At 35.7% G+C, this 22,346-nt stretch overlaps 2 protein-coding genes across 5 annotated transcripts; both read left to right on the plus strand.

The window, feature by feature from the left end:
* The first annotated feature begins 975 nt into the window (after positions 1-975).
* Positions 976-3,471, plus strand: LOC147539408 (disease resistance protein SUMM2-like). Its single transcript, XM_086643122.1, has 2 exons — positions 976-2,173; positions 2,276-3,471. Exons 1-2 carry the CDS (start codon positions 976-978, stop codon positions 3,469-3,471), a joined length of 2,394 nt encoding a protein of 797 aa, XP_086499248.1.
* Positions 3,472-8,519: 5,048 nt separating this feature from the next.
* On the plus strand, positions 8,520-20,860 carry LOC147539409 (tRNA(His) guanylyltransferase 2-like). Of its 4 annotated transcripts, none has more exons than XM_086641128.1 (20): positions 8,520-8,759; positions 9,555-9,697; positions 11,521-11,652; positions 11,754-11,798; positions 11,901-12,070; positions 12,196-12,278; positions 13,416-13,520; positions 14,375-14,568; positions 14,896-15,027; positions 15,126-15,161; positions 15,290-15,459; positions 15,587-15,672; positions 16,152-16,259; positions 16,742-17,058; positions 17,714-17,845; positions 17,944-17,988; positions 18,772-18,941; positions 19,073-19,158; positions 19,792-19,899; positions 20,310-20,860. In XM_086641128.1, the coding sequence occupies exons 2-20, from the start codon at positions 9,594-9,596 to the stop codon at positions 20,439-20,441; spliced, it is 2,355 nt and encodes a 784-aa protein (XP_086497254.1). In that variant the 5' UTR covers positions 8,520-8,759; positions 9,555-9,593; the 3' UTR covers positions 20,442-20,860. The 4 variants fall into 4 exon arrangements, with proteins under 4 accessions (XP_086497254.1, XP_086497252.1, XP_086497251.1 ...); XM_086641126.1 differs by having other exon boundaries at positions 8,538-8,759; positions 20,304-20,860; XM_086641125.1 differs by having other exon boundaries at positions 8,643-8,742; positions 9,514-9,697; positions 20,304-20,860.
* The last annotated feature ends 1,486 nt before the right edge of the window (positions 20,861-22,346 follow it).

Below are 22,346 nucleotides of genomic sequence, written 5' to 3' on the forward strand. Positions count from 1 at the left end.
TTACGAAGTGTCGATCCAACGGCACATGTTAGGAAAGCAGTCAAGCTAAGATGGATTAACATGAGTGTCTAAGGGAGAATGATTCCTATATCACCACCATGACCTGGCCAGGGGTTATACTATGTGTATAACTAAATGAAACAATATTGCGTATAGGGACTGTGTATGCAATCGGTGATGGTCGGATAATTCGGGGTATCAAAAAGCATGAAAGTGTTATGTTAGTTAGATGGTTGCTTAACGTAACATTGCTTGTTACTTTGTGGTCGCACGTCTTATTTCCTGTATGAAATATGTGATACGTTCTTGTATAGATTGAATGAGTACGGTCTGTATGACCATGGATGAGTACGTTCTTTGTGATCGAGTTAATGTGTATGGCCTGTGTGGCCGAGTGGGAGTTATTAATCATGTTGTAACGGTCACATTCATGAGAATGAAACCGTTTTGTAACGGCCACATTCATGGGAATGAAACGGTCGTAATTAACTCGCTATTTAGTATAGCGGTTACAATAGATTAATTATTGGCTATTAATCTTTGTGATTAATTGTAGCTATGAGAAACTATATAAATAGGTCTCATTTGTGTTCTTGAGAGACACACAAAAACTACACAAATAATCTCATTCAACATACTCTAGTATTACATGGTCTAACCATCGATAGACAAGGATTTAAGGGGTGGATATTCCGATTGCTCTAGTAGTGATTCGGACACATAGATTGTAGCAAGTCGGCGACGATCGTGGGCAGATTAGCGGCAATTGGACGATCAACCGCTTCCGCACAAAGGTATGAATTAACCTATTATGACCAACAATATTAAACTGCAACTTGATATTTATATAATATAGTATTTGGTAGCATTTCTACCATCACCAAATTTACAAACCAGACTATCTAGTTCTTCTCCATCACCAAATTTACAAACCAAGCTATATCTACCATTATTTGAAACACAAACCTCGATCAAATGGATATTGTGACTCCTGTCATCGACCTCATATCTCGTCTATGGGTTTGTTGCTCTTCTCATATTACCAGCTTCTGCAACCTCAAAACAAATATCGTTTCTTTGACAACTTCACTCAACAAATTGAAGAGTAAAAGAAGCGACATCATGAAGAGGATTCATCTCGCCGAATCGGACCCAGTTGAACCAAAAGAACGCACTGATGAAGTTAAGAATTGGCTCAGAATGGTCGAAGCTATAGAGCAAGAAGTTGATGAAATATTACAACAAATAGTTAATACTCGACTGATCAGTTCTGGTGGTAGTTTACTCACTGGTTGTTGTTGTTGTTGTCTTTGTCCTCGTCGGTCAAATAATTTTTGGACTGATTACAAGCTAAGAAACTTAGTGATTGAAAAGCTATCAACAGTTAAGGAATTGATTAGTGAAGGAGAATTCAGTGTTGTTGCTGACAGATGTCCACAAAAACAGATTCAAGAGGTGCCAACAGCAGCTATGGTTGTTGGTATGGAACTAAAGCTTGAAGAGTTGTGGAAGTTTGTTAATGAAGATGATAAAGTTAGAATATTGGGTATATATGGGATGGGTGGAGTTGGAAAGACTACACTCTTGAAGAAACTTAACAATGAGTTCCCCAAAAGGAGCCATAACTTTGATTTGGTGATTTGGGTTGTGGTTTCTAAAGATATGAACTTAAAAAACGTTCAGAAACAAATTACAGATTCACTTCGGTTGACTCTGCCAGGAGAACCAGATTTGAATATAACAGCAAGAGAAATATTCAGGGTGTTGACAAAGAACAACTTTGTGTTGCTTTTGGACGATATTTGGCAACGCGTTGATTTACAAAGTATAGGAGTTCCTTCTTGTGACTTGACCACTCATGTAACTAACAAGTCTATTGTCGTTTTCACTACTAGATCTGCCGTTGTCTGCGGGCAAATGGAAGCCGATGAAAATATCAAAGTAAATTGCTTAAATTGGAGCGACTCTTGGAGTTTGTTCCAAGAGAAAGTAGGAAAAGAAGTGATAAATGGTCACCCACAAATACCTACACTTGCGAAAGACGTTGCAAAGGAATGTCTTGGTCTACCTCTAGCACTCAACACTATTGGTCGAACTATGGCTAGCAAGAAAACGGTACATGAATGGAGGCACGCGATAAAAGTATTACGTAAGTCAGCCTCAGAGTTTCCAGGTATGGATGATGAAGTTTTACCAATTTTAAAGTTTAGCTATGACAATTTACGGAGCGAAAAAATCAAATCTTGCTTCCTATATTGTTCATTGTTCCCTGAAGATCATTGTATTAATAGAGAAGAACTTATCGACTATTGGATAGCTGAAGAATTCATAGACGATTTTGAGAACATAGACGAAGCTCGCGACCAAGGTCATGACATCATGGGATATCTGAAGAGTGTGTGTTTACTAGAGGAAGATGATGTCCTCATTGATATCAAGTTTGTTAAAATGCATGATGTAGTTCGAGATTTGGCGATTTGGATAGTCTCTGACTATGGAAGAAACAAGGGAAAATATTTGGTTGAGGTAGGTTTAGAACCTAAACACGGTGAGTGGGAGAAGGCTGAAAAGATATCAGTGATGAATGATTCTTGTCAGAGTATAAATCTTTCAAATTGCCTTAATTTGTCAACCTTGATTCTTTTAAAGGGGAATCCACGAAATGCAGTATGTGGTAGTCTGACTTGTGAAAATATTCCTAAACTTAGAGTTCTAAGCATATTTGGATGTTCTATGCTTCAAGCAAATATTGCTCAATTATCTGAATTACGATACTTCAATTTAAGAGGTACAAGGTTGGATTTTTTTCCAAATGAGTTAAAGTTTTTGGTGAAGTTGATGTTCTTACGTCTCGGAGGAATCACTACTAAAGTGCCTAGTGGTGTGATACCATGTCTTACGCAATTGCGAGTGTTGGACCTATATGATTCCGGTTTCAAGGACTGGGAAATGGAGGGATGTCCAAGTCTAACAGAATTGGAAAGCTTGAAACACTTGGATGATCTTGGGATCAGAATAGGCAATCTTGTAGCTCTTCAAAAGTTGGTAAGCACCTCCAAATTTCAACTCAGCACAAGAAGGCTATCTATCATACATTGTGAAGGTATGAACTCTGTCTCACTGTCAAAATCGTCATCATCTTTAAGTCTTTCTAACTTGAAGAATTTAAGAACACTTGAAATTCAAGATTGTGAAAAGTTAGAAGAGTTGAGAATAAGCCCTTGCGGGATGGAGACCTTGGAGTGTCTAAATCTGATTAGGTTACCAAAGTTAGAGATTGTGTGGGATAATAAGCAACTGGTTTTGCCGGCTGATCAACTTAAAGAGCAGTTGTTTCTTTCAAACCTTCAACATGTGAGAATTTATAAGTGCCAATCAATAAAGAACATTACATGGGTAGCCAATAGACGGACAACTAAACTTCTTATTTGGACAACTATTTGGGGTGTAAATATAACTTATTATTTTTAATGGGGGACAATTTATTCTCTGTAAAATTCTCCACATAAACTCTTCACCTCCTTCTCCCACCAACCATCACCACATCTCTCACCAACAACCACCACATTCTCCAATTGATGGTGTTTCTCTTGATGAATCAAGACTGTCCAACCGCACAAACTCTAAGTATCTTAATTGTTTATTCCTATGATTTGATGAATAAAAAAATTTAAAAATCTTAAATAAAAATTACAACTTATCATTCATCTAAGTTTTCTACTTATTTATTGGTTTCTTGATTAATAAAACCATTGAAAGAATAAATTATGATATAGTCTAGAGAGAGAAACTACCCAGACTTAATATGTTTGATCTCAGTTGCAAACCCTAGATACCACATTTATTGGGAAGAAAAACACCAAAGTACCCAAACCCTAAAACCCCATAAACCTATAATTTACTCCGTATAATGTTTCATATGAGTGGGAAGGACAAGAAAATGGGTAGTCTAGTAGTTAGATGTTGATGGAATGAGTGATTTTGCATAGGGTGAAAGCTCCCCATTCTCTCACGGCAATGTTGAAGCATAAGAAATTTAGAGAGAGAAAGAGATCTAGAGTTGTCCCCTTAACTTAAAAGATTATATTTGCACCCAAAGCAATTTATGTCCATATAAGAAATTTGTTTGTCCACTTATTGGCAACCATTACATGGCTTACTTATGCTCATAACCTTAAAAGCTTTAGGGTGTGCCACATTGATGGAATAGAAAAATTAATTTCTGGTGAGTCTCTAGACCATATAAAGTTAACAACAATGATGCTACCCCCGACTGATTTCCCCGTCGAATCCTGGCCGGGTGAGTTGGCTCGCCAGCCGGGCATAGCTGATGACGAGGTGGGTCTATTTTACTTGATCTTAGATAGAATCTGAAAGTAGTCCCTCATATTTTATGTAATTACCGACAAGGACTTCGATAAAACCTTGAGACAACCCAGCTTTCTTTCTCGACAAACTCGATCTCACTTCCCCTTTCTCGCCCAAAGCTAGGGTTCTATCTTACAGTCCAACAATCAAGTCGTCCAGAGAAAGATTTTGGCGGGAAATCACCTAGGGTTTCATCTTCTCTTCTCGATAGGAGGCTTCGGTCGACTTTCTTTATCTCTCTACAAACCGAGGTGAATTCTATGTCTTATGTCATTTGAAAGTTTCAATGTTTGATTGTCTTGTTCTGTAAATTTCTGAAATAGTTCTGATTTTGCCCTAATTTGTGCTCTAAATGTTTTTTATGATGAAATTGATCGAATTTGTCCTAATTATTGTGTAATAGGTTTGATATATGTTTTAAGTGTTATGAACATGTTGAAATAGGTATGATTTTGCCCTAAATGTCTTATATGTGATGAAAATGTTAAAATAGTTCTCGGTTTTATGGAAATGAGGAAGTAAACGTATCTATACAAATGTTTTAAAACTGGGTTTGAATCTGATATCCATGTTGGTAATACTTTGATTCATCTATATTGTGCTTGTGGTGTTGTTGATAGTGCAAGGAAGGTTTTTGATAAAATGTCTGGTAGAGATTCAATTGCTTCACGATTAGTTAATTTCTTGAGTTTTTCAAGCGCATTTCAGTGAAAGAGTTTTATGTGTATTGGAGTATGTGATTATGCTGGAAATTGGAATACGAATGGATCTTTTTGTTGTTGTGCATTCGAATTCGACAAGAACTTTATATCTATTTTGTGACGATGTTATAACGTCCAATACTTTTGCTGTTGCAAGAATACGGGATGAGACTGATGTAGTCGCAGCGGAATTAAAAGTAAACAATAAAAGTAAAGCGAAGAACGATGACAGAAAGATTAAATCACTCTAAAACTGAAAACTTTATTAAACTCAAGGGGATTTTCTCTTCAACATGAATATCAAAATACACTAGACCTCCTTTTATAGGATAATAGACTTTCCTAGATAGACTCAAACTAGGATTCCTAAATATTAAAGATACTTAAAATATAGAAACTCCTAAATAATAATGCAAACGACATTTTAAAAAATGTTCACACATTTACATTCCAGATTTTCCATTTAACAATGCTATAGTTTTTTGGTGTTATACATACACAATCATGTTTACGTGAACATTACTTGAATTGTTTTAAACAAAATCCTTTGTTTCTGCAACATTTTGTATTCTCCGTACATATTTTGAAAATTATTCCTAGAACTACTCGTTTTGTTCCGAATACTCTATTGTTGTGTAAACATTTTAATTAGTTGCTGAAACATTATATAAAATGCAAGAAGCATTTGTTCAAAATACCGACGCTTCTTCAATAATGAGAACACTTTCTCTTTTGTTAGAAGCATACTTATCAATTGTTAAATGTATACTTTTGCTCTTCATATTCGGGATTCATTCTGAATGAGAATGTCTTTGGCAATTTCCACTACTTCTAAACATTTTTAGAAATGTTGATAACATTCGTTTTAATGTCTCGAGCATTTTCCTATATTCCTACTGCATATAATCATTTGTTCATTCCACTTGCAGAATTTTCATCTATGGAACCGGATAGAGCACCTGCTACTTCTCAAAATAATGATAAGAAGCTAGTTTGTGAATCATGTCGAGCCCAATTGTAGTTGTCATTCTTCCATATGTCTCCAACATTAATTAAAATGTTGCTTATTTGTCTTAGAAACTCTTCTTTTGTCTATGAATATTGTATATTGTTCCAAACATTCTAATTCATGTTGTTTAGTGAATGGATCATTACATGACTAACTTATCCAAAAGAGTGTCAACAATGTAAAAACGCACCTTAAGAATGTACATAACATTATTGATTGTTTCTTCATATTTTGTTTAGTTCTTGAGACAAACTGTTTATTGTCTCTTCATCTCATATATTTTGAAGAACTAAAAATGATTTTTGTTATCTTAATCCTAAAATGTTATGAACATGTCCAACATTGTAGTTGACATTCTTCAGAACGTCCTGAACAAAACCACAAAAGTTTAAAAAAGAACTTAAAATGTTTTCAACATAACTGTAAATGTCTCAAAATGTTTGACAACATCTCTACAAGAATTAATACCATTCACAAAAATGCATCCAACGAGATTAGTCTAAACATTTTGAAAAATGTTCACAACATATATAACCTAATTTAGAGCAATTCAGAATGTGCAAACAAATTTTCATTAATGTAGAAAAAAGTTCTGATTTTCTATGACTTTTTCCTTAATAACCGGGCCAGCTTTTTGTGAACATTAAGAGAGAGAAAGTCTAATTTTTGTCTTAATAACCGGGTCAGCTTTTTACGATTTGATGGGTGGGTGGTTGGCTTGTCTCGTTTTTTGTGAAAAGAGGGAAAGAAAAAAGTGACTGAGATTTGTTTGAGTGATATAAATGGATGTCATTTGTGTAAAGAGGGTAACATGGTATTTTCATCTTTTGGTTTTTTTTTGAGTTATTATTCCGGATTGGACTTGGTTTGGTATTTTCACCCGAATTTTGGGCCTTAGAATTTTGCTCTCTAAATAAAACATCAACTTTGTTCTATATTTTAATCAGAGCTATCTATTCAAATATGTGGATTAGTGGATATGAGAAAATAACGTGATACACCAATTTATGTAGGATTTAAAAATTTATTTAAAAATAAATGAAGGTCTCGACTAATTTTTTTGTTTTAAACGTTATGAAACCGATCAGAATGATAAGAGAATAAGAGAAATAGAAAACTGGAGATAAATAAAAAAAACTAGAGAGAAGAAAAAAACTAGAGCGAAGGAAAGAGAGTTACGTTTGAGCGAAAAAGTATGGTGATGGCTAACCCTAAATTTTTAATTTTTTTAGTTGCGATATTACGTGGAGGACGATTCTAATACTATACAATCTAATATTTTATTAAGGATAATTTGGTCCATAAATATTGAAACAAAGCGTTCCCAGAAATGAAAATCACGAACCCACTTCATTCTCGCGAGCCAACTAATAGCCAAGATTATGATTTCCAAAAATCACGCTGTTCACACGCCATTCCCGCGCGCCAAACATGGCCGCAGGTAGAGGTGATAATCGGGCACAAACGTTCGGTCTCGCGGGTCGAGCCGGCCGAGCTCTCAAACTAAGAGTACACCAACACACATCGGATTCATCGGGTCGGGTTTATTACAAGAAAGTGGTGCACACTGGCCCCCCCACCCCCCGACCTATAAACACAAGTCTATTCGGGCTTCGTGGGCTTCGGGTGCCGGGCAGCTCCTACATTCTCATCGAAATCTCACCACCAACCATCCATGGAAATCTCATTCTTCATTTAACCAATACTCATCAACACAACCATACCAAAACAAATCAACACAAAACCAACAAAATTTCACAATGATCAGACAAACCAATACAAAATCATATCAAATCATATATAAAAACAAATCAACACAAAACCATATCAAAATCTCACAATGATAAAACTAATCAACACAAAATCATATCAAAATTTTATGATTTAGGGTTAAAAGAGAAAACCTAAGCCTTCATAATTAGGGTTAAGATGAATACCTAGAAAAACAAAAAAAATGGTTAAAGGACACCTTAATCTTTGTAACCAAGTCAAATCGTTTGGAATAAACATGATTTAAACTATCACTGAAAAATACAAAAATTAAGAGAAATAAAATGATAAAGATTATCTTCAGTTGGAAACTTGAATTGACAGAGGAAGAAGATGATGTAAAACAAATAAAGCTCTTCCGGATAAAGAGATCCATCGATTGAAGAGATCAATCGCAACTCATGGCTTAAGAAGAAAGAGATAGATGAAAATGATGCAAACAGGAAACCCTAAAATATTTTTTGAACTTTGACGGGTTTCTACTCGGGCGGGTGATGTTCGGGTATATCGGACCGGGTGACAGGTGCGAGAGTCTGCCCGTCCCCCGCCTATGAATGCCCGATATAACCGGCCGGGCTTGCCTGATCCGGGGGCGCCCATAAATTACATTAGGTACGGGTTTGAACGTCCGGGCTGCGGGCTCTCGGGCCGTTTTCCAGCCCTAGCCTCAGGGTTTGGACTTCTTCATACGACTTCTTCACCAAGAGCAGAAGAACAACTCCATTTTTGCAGCAGGTTCTCTCTATCTACAAATCCCTCTAATTGCTTGGTAGGAGCAATCATTCCTAAATCAACTTAGGGTTTTCATCGAGTTCGAACTTAGGGTTTTCATCCAAAGTACGAATCCAACTTAGGGTTCTCAGTTTCTGTAACAAGTTCGAACCAAGCAGCTCGGTGGGTTTATTCAACAGGTATTCTCTTCTTCTCCAACAAGTGTTATAGATTCTGTTTGAAATGATTGTATCACTTTTGGATGAATAGTGTCGATTGAGCTCCATCGTCTAAAACTTCTTCATTTATTTCTCATTCATTGAAAAAGAAGGCATTAATTGACATAGTATGATTGTTAGTTTATAAATACGAAAAAAAATCATGAAAACTCTATCAACCAAAGATATCGTTGGAAAAATATTTTACTTATTTTGCTGTGATGGACTAACAGTTGTAGTTTTCTTTCATGGTTTCCTCTCAAATTGGTCTTTCTGATGATATGTCTGTTGGTGTATTATTAGTATTGATCAATCAAGGGATGGTGATACGAGACGTTGATTCGTTTCCTTCTAATAATTCTCAACTTTAATTTCAAAACAGAAAAAAAAAATCAAACATTCTTCTTCATTTGGGTTAGACTTAGACCAACCACTTATTGCTCTCATCCATCCATATAGTTTTAGTAGTCAAATTGCTTAGGTCTACATATATAGAAGATATTGTTGTACCAGCCGATAAAACATACATGACAACTATGTTGTCGAAGGCGTCGCCTAGGCGCTCGAAGCGACAGGTTTTTAAGGTGTTGTTTCATTTAGAGGTGAATTTCCCTTGTTACCACGATTGGTGATTGCGGACACTTCTTTTAGATTTAGCAAAATCATGCACTCAAAATTAATGGAAACAAACAACAGTACTGGTTCTGTGTAACATTTTGAAAAATTTGATTATTAGCTAATGCTGATTTTTGTAATCTATAACCATAATTTTTGTAGAAGCTAATCTGCTCCCACGTCAGTGAAGTTTGAATCAAAATGGCGAACAGCAAATATGAGTATGTAAGGGAGGTTGAGAAGTACGTGAAGTTTATGCCATCCACATGGATTGTAATTCGTATTGACATCCTCCATTTTCATCAGTAAGTTCTGCCGCCAACCTGCTTATGAATGGACTGCTTCCTGTTTGATATTAGCTATTGATTATACTTGTTTTTATATGTTTTGTCGGTGAGCTACTTGATTATTATATTAAGATACTATCAATAGTTATGGTTTGATATGTTGATTATACGGGTGATGTATAAGAACACCTAAATTGATAGATAGTGCCTAAACAGAGGTTGTCCAGAGGGAGAACATGTTAGGTTTTAATAGTGTAAAATTGGTGGGTTAGGCGAGGTGTGGCAATGCAGAACTGAGTGGGACTCGCCTTTGATATGGATATGTTTTGTAATTTAGCTATTTAATATGAATTAATCGTTATGGAGCATGAATACTCTTTTTCAGTATTTCTTCTGCTTACTAAATGGACATAATGGAAGATATGTTTGTATATTTTGTGTCTACTTGCACAAAATCATCGTATGAACATAAGTATAACTCTAGGTTTATTTTGTATGATTCGAGTAACAAATAAAGGATTACCTCATGACCAAGGTAAGGTCCATAAGGATTAGCAAAAAAATGGGTGTGGTTGTATCTTTGTATTAGCTTATTTCTATGAGTACCAGAAGCAATACCGGTTTCCATGTTTTACAGATAAATCAAGGAGTTGGGATGTCATAATATAATCATATACGAGACTACATACAATACCTGGTCATGTTGTAATTTTCATTTCCATCGTTGTGTACTCTTGTGTGAGTGTGGGCTCATAGTCTCGTATTCTTGGTACATGGATGACATTTTAGTAGATAAATCTTACATTTGATGGTTTATGTTAGAGAAGTGGGTATTTTAAAAAAAAATGTTAGAGAAGTGGGTTTTATTACTTTATATGGACTTGATTGCATTAAGTTGCTTAGATGGTCTGTAGGACATGCTGACTAATCTATACTTTAGCTCGAGGCTAACATGTACAAATGACTTAAACAATAACACAACTGTTGTAATCAACATCTGTCCAAGTGTCATATCTTGACATCCCAGCTGAGTAGTACTTCCTCGTTTGCGGTATTCACTTGCACGAAGTATTTGACAAGAAATGGAGATGCTCCAATCAATGCTCGAAAAATCACGAAAAAAGACCTAGGTGGCCAACTGGGGACTAGCTACCAGACATGATGTCATCGATTTATATATATAATTTATAATGGTATATATTAGTAATTATTGACGTACTTGATTTAATAAAATCAAATTTATCCAAAAAAAAGAAATTTGAGTTTTTAAGCCTTAAAGTCAGGAATTTGAAGGAAAAAAAGTGATGGAGAAGAATAACAAAGAAATCAAACCATAAGAGCGAGACATAAAAAAATATGTTATTAACCACTAGAATAGAGAGAGAGAGAGAACGAGTTAAGTGAGAAAAAATTTCAAGTGGTAATGGAGGTTGAAACCTTCAATTCTTGAAGAAAGTAAGTGAAAAAGGAGTAAAGAGGGAAGTATGGTTGAGTGTGAGAGGTAAGAAACCCTAGATCTAAGATAAAGTTGATTTTGAGAAAAAAAAATTAGAGTTGTGGAACCCGAACCGACTTAGTCGGGGCGTAGCGCCTAGTGGATCGGCAATTTGGATGAAATCGGCGCCTAGGCTCCCCTAGGCGCCGATTTTTAATGCTTAGGCTCCAATTCACATTTTAGTTATCATCTTACTCGATGTAGTTATACGTTGTACACTTGTACAACCATAACTTATAGTGGAATTAGCAAAATAAAGCAATATGATTGTTTCGACTGTATAAAACGAATTGGGCCTGCGAATATGCATAGCTGATGTTAAAGTTCTCTTATGGGTTCTCTGTAGGTTTTTGGAAGAACATGAATTTGACAAACCAAATATTGAGAAAGCTTCGAGTTTGACAACAGCTTGTGCATTGACCATGCTAAAACACTTCCCAGATATAGTCTTCTCATACGGGGGCAGTGATGAATACAGGTGTAACTCCCTTAATATGTTTTTTATGTGTCCACGTACTCTTGCCCTCTTGATAAAACTATTCGAGTATCTTATATTGAAATTTGGGATGTTCTTTCTAGCTTCATTTTCAGAAAAACAACTCAATTCTATGAAAGGCGTGTCAGGTTTCTTACAATCTTTATTTCGTTACCTTAATATACGCGCGCTTTTTATCCAGATAGATTCTCTTACTGCTGTTCAATTTTTTCATAAATTTACTTTTGCAGCAAAATTGGTTCCATCGTGCTTTCGTTTTTCTCATCTACCTATGCAATGAAATGGAGAGACTTTTTCCCCGACAAAGAGTTAAGGTCTATACCATCTTTTGCTGTGCGAACCATTCTATTTCCGTCAAATAAGATAATTCGAGATTATTTGGCGTGGAGGCAAGTAGACTGTGAGTAATGTAATCAGTTCCAATTGAAACTGACTAATCTGAGTTGCATAGGGCTTTGATCTTCATTTGTGAAGTATTTAAATATCTCAAGGGCTATAACTCGCTAGTCTTGTTTTTGTTTATAGGTTATATCAACAATCAAAGTAATATTTTATGGATGTTGGTCAAGTCTAGAAAGCCTAAAAGAGAAGCAGGAGACAAATTGAAGGTTAGAATTATGTTTTATCTATTCTTACTGTTGTATTATAATTCATGTTTTCTTAGTTGAGTAGATGGTGTCAGTTCTAACACTTGGTCTATTGTTAGGTCAGTTTTGTCCCTTTTGCTCCACCCCTCCAATTTTTGCCCACGGTAGGACCGCAAATTGTCTAGTAAAAGTTAAACGTGCTCCAAACTGTTTATATTTTATTTTATATGCGATTAGAACTATATCCATTTACATTGAAAGAATGCAACTGTGGTAGTTGAAAGAAAATCATTAATTAGCCCTTTGGATCGATCTAAAACTCAGTGAATGTCAAAATCGTTAGATTCACAATTAAAATCGCATGAATTGAATCAGATTGTAAGGAAATCGGTCTGAATCGCTTGCAAAATTGTGAACTTAGTAAATCGTACAAAAACAATTGTAAATTGTACGAGTTTTGCCAAACCTTAGGATTTAACTATGTGTTGATAACTGTAAAAAATCAGAGAGAAATAGAGATGAAGAGTAAGAGAGAATTGGTTTTTATGAAGAGATTACTAGGGATAAGAGAGGCATAGAGGGTTTGCCTTTTAAAACCGATGCAGGCTTTGAACTTGATATTTCCACCCAAAGTAAATCATCCAACATGTTCAGCAGAATTACCATTAAGAAAATGAAAATAAGTAGCCTAATGTAATATGTGTATTTTATAATTTATCTTCTATGCTAGAAGGAACTGAATTTTACGATTCACGCTTGAATTTTGGAATACATAAAATGCTTTGACATATGATTTACGATTTGAAAACATTGTAGTATAACATAATTTTTCTGTGTGTTAGCATTTGGCGTTAAGGTACTCATATACTCAACCGTATGTAGAGTTCGAAGACAGGATGGTTATAGATATGTTACTGAAGGTTGATTGAAGTGTCGTGAAAGTACCAAGGGAATATATGGTTTCAATCAATCTTGAAATCTTTTATTTGGATTATACTACTTCAACCTTTCCACACCTGACACCACTTGAGATAAACTTATTTAGGATTTCGGATTTACAGCTTCAGATTTCAATCATTACTTCAAAGACATCATGCCCTTCAGTCAGCAGTAAAACGTGTCATTTTTAACTAAGCTAAATTTGTTTTCATTTGGTAGGTTAACCAAGTAGAAGAGAAAAGTGAACTCATCTTCAGAGGAGATGTCGACTCTTACACGCCATCAGCCATGCTTCAGAAAGGATTCTGTGTTTACAGAGAAAAGGTTAAATTTCTTCTCACTTTAGAGCATCTTTCTACTATTGAACCTCAGTGCATTTATGTGTAGCAATTATACGAATTAAGATCAAGAATATTTAGTATCTTTTGCTTCTCTTAAATTCTTTATAATTCCATGTTGGATTAGTTTTTCCAATGTACCTCATCACTTAAATATTTATTGAAGAAACAGAGAACAGGCTAGAAGTCGTCATTGTAGTCAGTAAAATGACAGTATATCTTTGGACCTCTTGCTCTGGAGACCTTGTTGGGTTTGCATTCCAGATTCTCCTGTTTTTGAAAATGAGGTACTAAGATAAGTAAGATCCTACTATACCAATTTGGTCATGACTAGACATGCTTCAGTGTATGATGGAGGTCTACAAGGATAATACTATTCTGTGCCTGTAGGATTTTCTAATAAATTCTTTAGTCTTTCATTCCCTCAAAACAAGAAAAGAATAATAGCGTGATGATACAAAAAACACAGGTGATTCTGAGCAAAACAATAATCGATTATAACTAAACATATGAGGCCATAACGGTGCTTACTTCTCTGGTGTTCCTTGTTAAGTACTCTATATGTTTTCGTGGCAGTGCAGCGAGCAACTTAGTGAGCCAATTTGCGTTCGTGTGTTCCTGGTTCTACTTTAGAAATATCATTCCATCACCTCACATTCGTAAACTCACCATTTGGTTTACTGTTAATCAATTACTGTAAAAAATTGCTGGTTGTCTTCTCCAAAATCAGTGACATAAAACCCATAAAAAAAATGCAGGGATATCATGTTGTGTTAGCATTGAAACTTATCTTTCTTGTGAAGCTGAAAGTGGTTCTAACATTATGTATTTAACTTTCAGGAAGAAGAGATTGTGAAGTACAAAGATGGAGAACCTGTTAAAAGGTTGCGAAACAAGGTGACCGTGCACCATTGCGATATTAAGACAGGAAAAGGCGAATTCGAGTCATTTGAGATGCAGTTTGTGAAGCCTTTCGTAATTGAGGACAAGTCCCCATGGATTGTTGTTCGAATAGACGGCCGCCATTTTCACAAGTATGCCATTAATGAACTTATTCCAGTTTAAACTTTATACAGTTCGTTTACTTGTCTGTGTAGAGTAACTAAGCTGACGGGAAACAAGAACTCTTAGTAATGAGTTATTCATGGGGTTCGGGGAAAATCGCATATTAGAAAGTCTAGCTCCTTTTATTGAGAATACATTGCCACTAAATACTAAGTTATCTCTAGGAAACAGGAACAAATAAACTGAAGAAAAGTGATCTCTCTAACTTTCAAGAGACGCTAACAGTTTTGTTACTCTATCGCCCCTCAAAGTTGCACAGCAAACTTTAAGATGTTGCTTTCATTGTATTTGTCTAGATTCTCTAAAGAGTATGAATTTGAGAAACCAAATGACGAGCGAGCTTTGAATCTGATGAATGCTTCAGCTGCTGCCGCTTTAGAGAAATTTCCAGATATTGTCTTCTCATACGGAGCCAGTGATGAATATAGGTAAACTTCTACTGGCAAGAGTTGTAGTATGTGAATGCGACATTGATTTTATGGTTACTTTTGAATCTTCTTACATTGCTTTTTTGGCACATTTCCAGCTTTGTTCTGAAGAAGACATCTGAATTATGTATCAGGTGTGAGGTTTCTTTTCAACATCTTCTCTTTTACCTTCGACGCAAGTCTTTTTTAAATGGACAGAACTGTTTCTTCCGACTATATTCTTTCTTATTTATGTTTACCTTTTCTTTTATTTATTTTGCAGCCAAATTGCGTACGACATCGTTTCATTCTTTTCATTTGTATATGTTACGAAATGGGGATACTTTTTCCTTGAGAAGGAGTTGAGGTCTATACCTTGTTTTGATGGACGTGCGGTGTTCTATCCATCATCTAAGGTTATTCGAGATTACTTGGCTTGGAGGCAAGTAGATTGTGAGTAATTGAATCCTTGGTTCGATACCCTCTTTATGTGCCATATTAACTTAATCATCTCACTAGGGATATTTATCTGATTATCTCTATGCGCTATTACTTATCAATTGCATTTTTCTGTATGCAGGCCACATAAACAATCAATACAATACCTGTTTCTGGATGCTGGTTAAGTCCGGAAAATCTGAACAAGAAGCTCAAAAGAGATTGAAGGTTAAAATGCTATATCTAAATAGATTCAGTATATTAATAAATATAAGTATATAAAAAGGAAGGGTAAAACTCACTAGAACAGGAAGTATCAGAGATCTGGGGTTATATATTCTTCTAAAGATTCTTTGTTATTTAAAATTTCCTATCTGCATATCATGCATTTCTTGGTTATTACAATTTTTGCCCCTTCATTCACTTTGTTTGCGCTTTGGCCTATGCCTTGCACATTGAGCATATGTCACTTAAGTGCTTAAGCCACCTTTAACCACACTGGACTTCGTCTTAAACTTGTACTTTGGAGTTCCTGGCAAAAATACAACATCCATATTTATGTTACATTCATTCACGGTGTCCCAAATTTACATTCTTTTCTGAACATTGTATAATTATTTCTACTTGTTCTCTTCTGCATGCTCTTCAAGTTCTCAGCAGTTCCATGAGATGTATATTGACACAAACTTATGTATGCGTCTTTATAGGGTACTCAAACAGAAGAGAAAAATGAACTGCTTCTAAAAGAGTTCGGTATCAACTACAACGTGCTACCAGCTATGTTTCGCAAAGGATCCTGTGTTTTCAGGAACAAGGTTAATATCCTATCACTTCCAGAAAATTTTCTAGACATAGATATCCATTTATATAGTGTAGTGAATTACCGATCCTTTGTGAATGCCAATTTCTGGTGTTGAGCCAGGAACTACTCAATTCTAGTGGCTGTTTATTTAATCTATCTGCTAATATAATTTAGACGACATGCAGATATTTATTTTCTCATTGACAGAGTTCACTCAATCGAACTCTTTGTTGCATATAACCTGGCAAAAACAACCCCTGCCCACTCAATAAAAATCTGGGTTTTAATCCCAACAGTTCTTACAGATATTTTATTATGAGGTTGGTAATTTCAGTGGAGTAGTTCAAGCTCTTCTATAGGGTATCTTAGCAGCTCTAAACATGGTTATATAACCCGCTTTTCTTAGAAATTCTTTTTGATGTGTTTATACTTTGTAGGAGCAACAATTCTTATTTATGTTCTTTCAATATAATAAATTCCTTTTTTAACATTAAGGTTAAAGAGACTTTGAACTGCAATGGAGGTGGAGAACCTATTAGGAGAGTCAGCGAGGTGACTATTGACCACTGTGATATTATCGGGGAAGAGTTCTGGAAACAGCACCCCACCATCCTTGATGGACAAGAATCATCACTGGTGAGACACAACATACAATGTGCTTCTGACTTGAATAATCCATTGGACCAAAAACACAAGTTTATGGGCCTCACGAGAAACAGAAAATATCAGTATCTGTATTTGTACGAGATGGAACAGAAGTTAATGCCATCAACATGGGTTGTTATTCGAATAGACGGCCGCCATTTTCACAAGTAAGTTGTTCTGCTAATAGATGGATTTGTGATACTTAAACCTCTATTTGATATGATCTTATACCTGCCAACAATCCTTGGTTGGAGTGGTCACCAAGTTGGTTTCCACCCTCTAGGCCTCGGGTTTGAGACAAAGAGTCTTAGAGTCATATCCCTTAGAGTATGCTGACCTTTAAAAACAATAGGATCCTCTTCTTTTTTTGCTTGACTTCTACCTTCGAGCACGTTATGTGAAAGTAGAGTACAAATGCCTGGGTCATCTGCTATGATTATGATATCCTAGTTTTTCTTGGGACGTTAAGATTTGTGGCCCTTCAGATGGTGGAATGGTTTTCTATGGTAGGTTTTTTGTGGGTTCTGTGAGGATTTAACATTTATTGATGGGTTCATTGCTCTAGGGGTAACCACTGTTTTAATGGAGCTCTACCATGAATGTGAATAATTTTTAATCATTATATTGTGCATTTTTGAAAGGTCAAGAAGAGTCATTTAGTCATTTTCATGTCCCAAATAATCATTTGGTTGGTCGAACTCTGGTACTTGTAAGTTGCAAGGGGTAAAGGAAATAATAAAGCAACAGAAAAGTGACTTCGTAATTTTGGTATAATCCACTATTTTCATTGCTCAAAATTTTGCTTAATATGGGGTTGGTTAGGTTTTCTGAAGAGCATGAATTTGACAAACCAAATGATGAGCAAGCCTTGACTCTAATGAATTCTTGTGCGGCAGCCATGTTAGAGGAGTTTCCAGATATTGTCCTCTCCTATGGGTTCAGTGACGAGTACAGGTATTGTTCTATTTACATGATTTGATATGCTCAACCCTTTTTGTAATGTTTTTTTAGCTCTGAAGCTTCTTACAATATTTTTATGATACAATGTGCAGCTTCATATTCAAAAAGACATCTCAGTTCTATCAAAAGCGTGTTAGGTTCCTTTCTAATCTCTTTCCTCTTTTACTTACTTAAGCATATTGATGCCTTGAACTTTTAGGTGGACTAGTCTGGATTCAGTGACAAGAAGGATTTTGTTACTTTTGTTGGGGTCAAGCACAAAAGACCAGAGGAAACTTTGAAATAACCACACACACTGTTGACACAGAATAGTATGTGGTTCGGATGTGTGGCTTACCTGAAGTCGGAAATGGCAAGATGATATATCATGTATGAAAACAAAGATACCAGTTACGAGCTTCTCTGAAGAGGAATTTTGGAAACCACTTGCTACCTTAACCTGCTGCTTCCTCTAAAAAACGACAGTACATTCTCTTTACCAAATACTGTCCATAAACATCAATTAGGGTAACATCGACAGCATAAGTAGTGATTTGGGTCAAAATCTGAATCAATATACAACGAGTACAAAGTTCCGGGTAGGGTAAAATGGGTTCCCGTGTCGTAAACCAGATCTTAGATTAGTAAATGCTCGACAGGTGCAACTAGACTCCTCTTCGCGACGCAAAAATACATGGCGTGAGGCAAGGTGGCAGTATCCTGCCCTAGAAATCCATTAAATCTATGATCTTATTATTTTAAGCACTTAAAAGAGAAATTGCTAACAATCTACAAATTCTTTTAGAGCAAACTATTATATGCTTCAAGTTTACTGCATTGAAGTATTTCCTTTCATATTCGCGCAAGCCCCCCATGCATTGTTATTTAGATGTTTTTCAAACTTTACATGGTATTTTCTTACTCCTGAATTTATTTTGCAGCCAAACAGGGTCCACACCTGTTTCGTTCTTCCAATCTACATATGCCAAGAAATGGGGAGATTTTTTTTCAGAGAAAGAGTTACGAACACTACCTTCTTTTGATGAATGCACTTTTTGTTTTCCCTCAACTAAGATGATTCGAGATTATTTGGCATGGAGACAAGAAGATTGTGAGCAATTGAATCACTTGGCTGAACTCATTATACCGTGTGGCATATATGTGATATTTATCTGAGGAGGTCCTGTTTTTTCAACTCTCAACAGCCTAATAACCTGTCATTGCATTCTTTTCACTTTTCAGGTCATATGAGCAATCAATACAACACGTGCTACTGGATGCTTATCAAGCTTGGAAAGACAAAAGAGGAAGCAGAAAACAAATTGAAGGTTCAATACTATGATCATCTCAGTTTGAATTTTGCAATATTCATATACTCATGTAACTTTTACTGAAATAAGATTATGAAAAGCGAAGACTGATGGATTTACGAGGATATCAGGATGACGAGACAGTTGCTTCTTTGTGATGCCCACTGTCCCCAATGCATGAAAGTCCTATTTTAGATCGTTTTGGTTAGAAGAATCTAACTATTGAACATGATGTAAACTAGTCAGAATCATCCTAGAAACAAGATCTCCTAACGATTGAACTGAATCCAATAATTCAAATAAAGCCCCAAATAACTATGTTTCTCATCGATCAATTTGACAAACGATATGACTGCAACTCTTGGTTTTGTGCCTTTAACAAAAAGTAAAGAGAAAACCTCCAAGTCCACATGCTTGGGCAATCCGATAAATTAGGACTCATCTTCACTCATATTACGGTTTAATTCATACCCCAAAGAAAACGAATTTCACTTGTAAACATATTTTCTCATTTCTGTTTATCTCTTGGATTACTCCATAGAGAATATTAGGCATTTTAGTTTACTGCTTGTAATTTTATTTGTTGTTCAAAATTGCTCTCCTCGTAGAATATTGTACACCTTAATTCTTATTTAAGTCTACTTTTTGCAGGGCACTCTAGAAAAGGACAAAAATGAACTGCTTTTCAAGGAGTTCAATATCAACTACAATACGCTACCTGCCATGTTTCGCAAAGGGTCCTGTGTTTTCAGTGAAAAGGTTAACTTTTCTTCTCATTTCTCCATTTCATGATTTCACTTATCCTGGCGTCGTGGAGTTGACAACCAGGCAAAGCCTCCAGTAGCCAGGTCAAGACATTAAGGTGGTGTTTGTTTTTTCTCGTTCTCTGAATCTGACTCGTCTGACTGAAATAGACCTAAAATCAACCCAAATCAGCCATTCATATGAGTAAGACATCACAAGTGAGACAAAAAGGAACCACTCCAAAACCAACCAAGCTATCTTTCACTTGGTTAGTCAAATATTTTGCCTCGTGCCTCTTGAGTCACTTGGTTGACTCGGGCCCGACCAAGCCAGTCCGAAGTCCCAACGACATAACTTGCTTGTGGGTTCCAAAACGTTTATGGTTTCCATTCTCTGGTTGTAATTATTCTATTTATTAGCTCCAGGTGGAAGACGTAATGGAGTACAAGGAAGGCAAAGAGTTTGTCAATGGATTCCACGAAAAGGCGATTATAGATCACTGCGATGTCACTGGGAACGAGTTCTGGAAAAAGCACCCAAACATCCTTAAGAAGTAAGAATCATATCACAATCGAACACAATATATAGTGCAACTTTTCGTGGGTAACAGCCGTTATTTTTATTCAATTAGTAGTAGTATGAGTGTTAGTCGTATGAGTGTGTTTAGGTTATAATGAGCAGGTAATTTAGCACAGAGATTGATTAAGCAAAAATTAGGTTAAAAAGGAGTTGGAGAGGAAAGAATATTCATCCTCCCCTAGATCCAAAAAAGGATCTATTAATCTTGAAAATTATTTTCATTTTAAAATTAAGTGGATTACAGATTTTGTTAGTATTAGAATAAGATCTTTTGAGTAATGTCGTAAGTCAAAGTATATTACAATTTGATTCAAGCGAACTATACACCAGCTCGGCAATTCAGGCGATGTTTGGAGAGTTTTGCACTCAACCATTGAAATATACAATCTTCCTGAAACGTGTTTTGCTTTGTGGAAGAATTTCATATTTCAATCTCTTTTTTCTATTTGCTTTGACTTTGTCTCTCTATTTTCATCTTCATCTTCGGATTTGTTATCGAAACTATTCAAGCAAATTGGGAAGTCAGCGCTATATCTTAACATCTTCTTCTTTGATGCCATTTTGATAAATCTGGAAACTTTTAAAGTTTGTAGTATTAGTAGAGAACTTGTCTTGATGGTTATATAAACCTCTACCTAAATCAAGATCAAGAATGACAATGTAGATAGTGTACAAAAAATTGAAACATGTGGAGTCTGGCATATGTTGTAAGTCAAGTACGGTTAATTTATTGACCTCTACTTAAATTGGGATATACAACTACGCGTAAGAGTCCTAAAAACAAACTACTCCACGGAACCAACACTAAAATATAGACTAATTTAAGGATCGCAAACTAAACACACTAGTTTAGAAAAAGAAAACACATTAAGGGACAAATGTTTAAAGTATGAAATAGTATGAAGGGTCATTTACATTAGATCAACATATTCAGTCGTTTAGTGAATTCAATGTTTAGTAAGAAACAAACTACGATCATCAAGTTCAGTCGTGTTAGTGAATGAAGTGTGTGACTAGACTCAAACTATCGTCGAGGCAAATCATCTGATTCCCGGCTTAAGGTGACTCAGTTAAGACAGGTTACACATTAAGAATGTCGAACATATCAAAGATTTTCAACTAGATGGACGACGAAGTCCCGCCGGCCTGGGTTGGGTGTGGCACTAGCTTGTAGACCAAAGTCCGAGCCATATCTTCAACAAAAACAAGAGGCCGAGCCATACTTTCCACTCTCCCTCTTTCTTCTCTCTTAGAGTTTTCCTTCTATCTCTTTAGAGTCTAGACTAAGACATTCTTGGGTATTCTGTCGGGTTTAGCAAATCTCTATCTCTCTAATATTGTTCTAAGTTGAAATTAGTACTACCAAAGGAGTTCGACTCACTTGAGGTTCTAGCTAACGAGTTGGTGGTGATCATGGTTCTAGCTCGTGCATCTTGATTGGAGGAATTACAATTGGAGCTCTCAGATGTTTATTTAAAAGAGTTTTTGGATTCTTTATCCTACAGAATATCCTGATCATAGAAAGAAATCGTTTAGGGTTATTTCTACAACCTCTAGCTAATTCATATTAGATTTGTGCATGCGCTCCAAAATAGTTAATGTTAGACATCTTAAATTCCCGTAATAGTATAGCCTACCTCATAGCGCAACACTTAATCCCAGCCCGTCAGCTCAGAGTTTTGGTTCATACTTTTTGCGTTCGAGATAGGTATTCATTTTGGAGTCCTTTTCTCCGATTATTAGATTGTTGTAATTAGCTACTTCAAAGTTTGAGATTAAATTTATTGTTCGCTAGTTTTTATTTATTGATTCTAATGAAATCCATGATTTAAATTGTTTCTCATGTCTTTGATTTTCATGTTTATTGTGTAATGAGTTCTTGG

Source organism: Eschscholzia californica, unplaced genomic scaffold, assembly GCF_041429995.1.
Source record: "Eschscholzia californica isolate CP2 unplaced genomic scaffold, dmEscCali1.0.p SCAF_5, whole genome shotgun sequence".
Taxonomy (NCBI): Eukaryota; Viridiplantae; Streptophyta; class Magnoliopsida; order Ranunculales; family Papaveraceae; genus Eschscholzia; species Eschscholzia californica.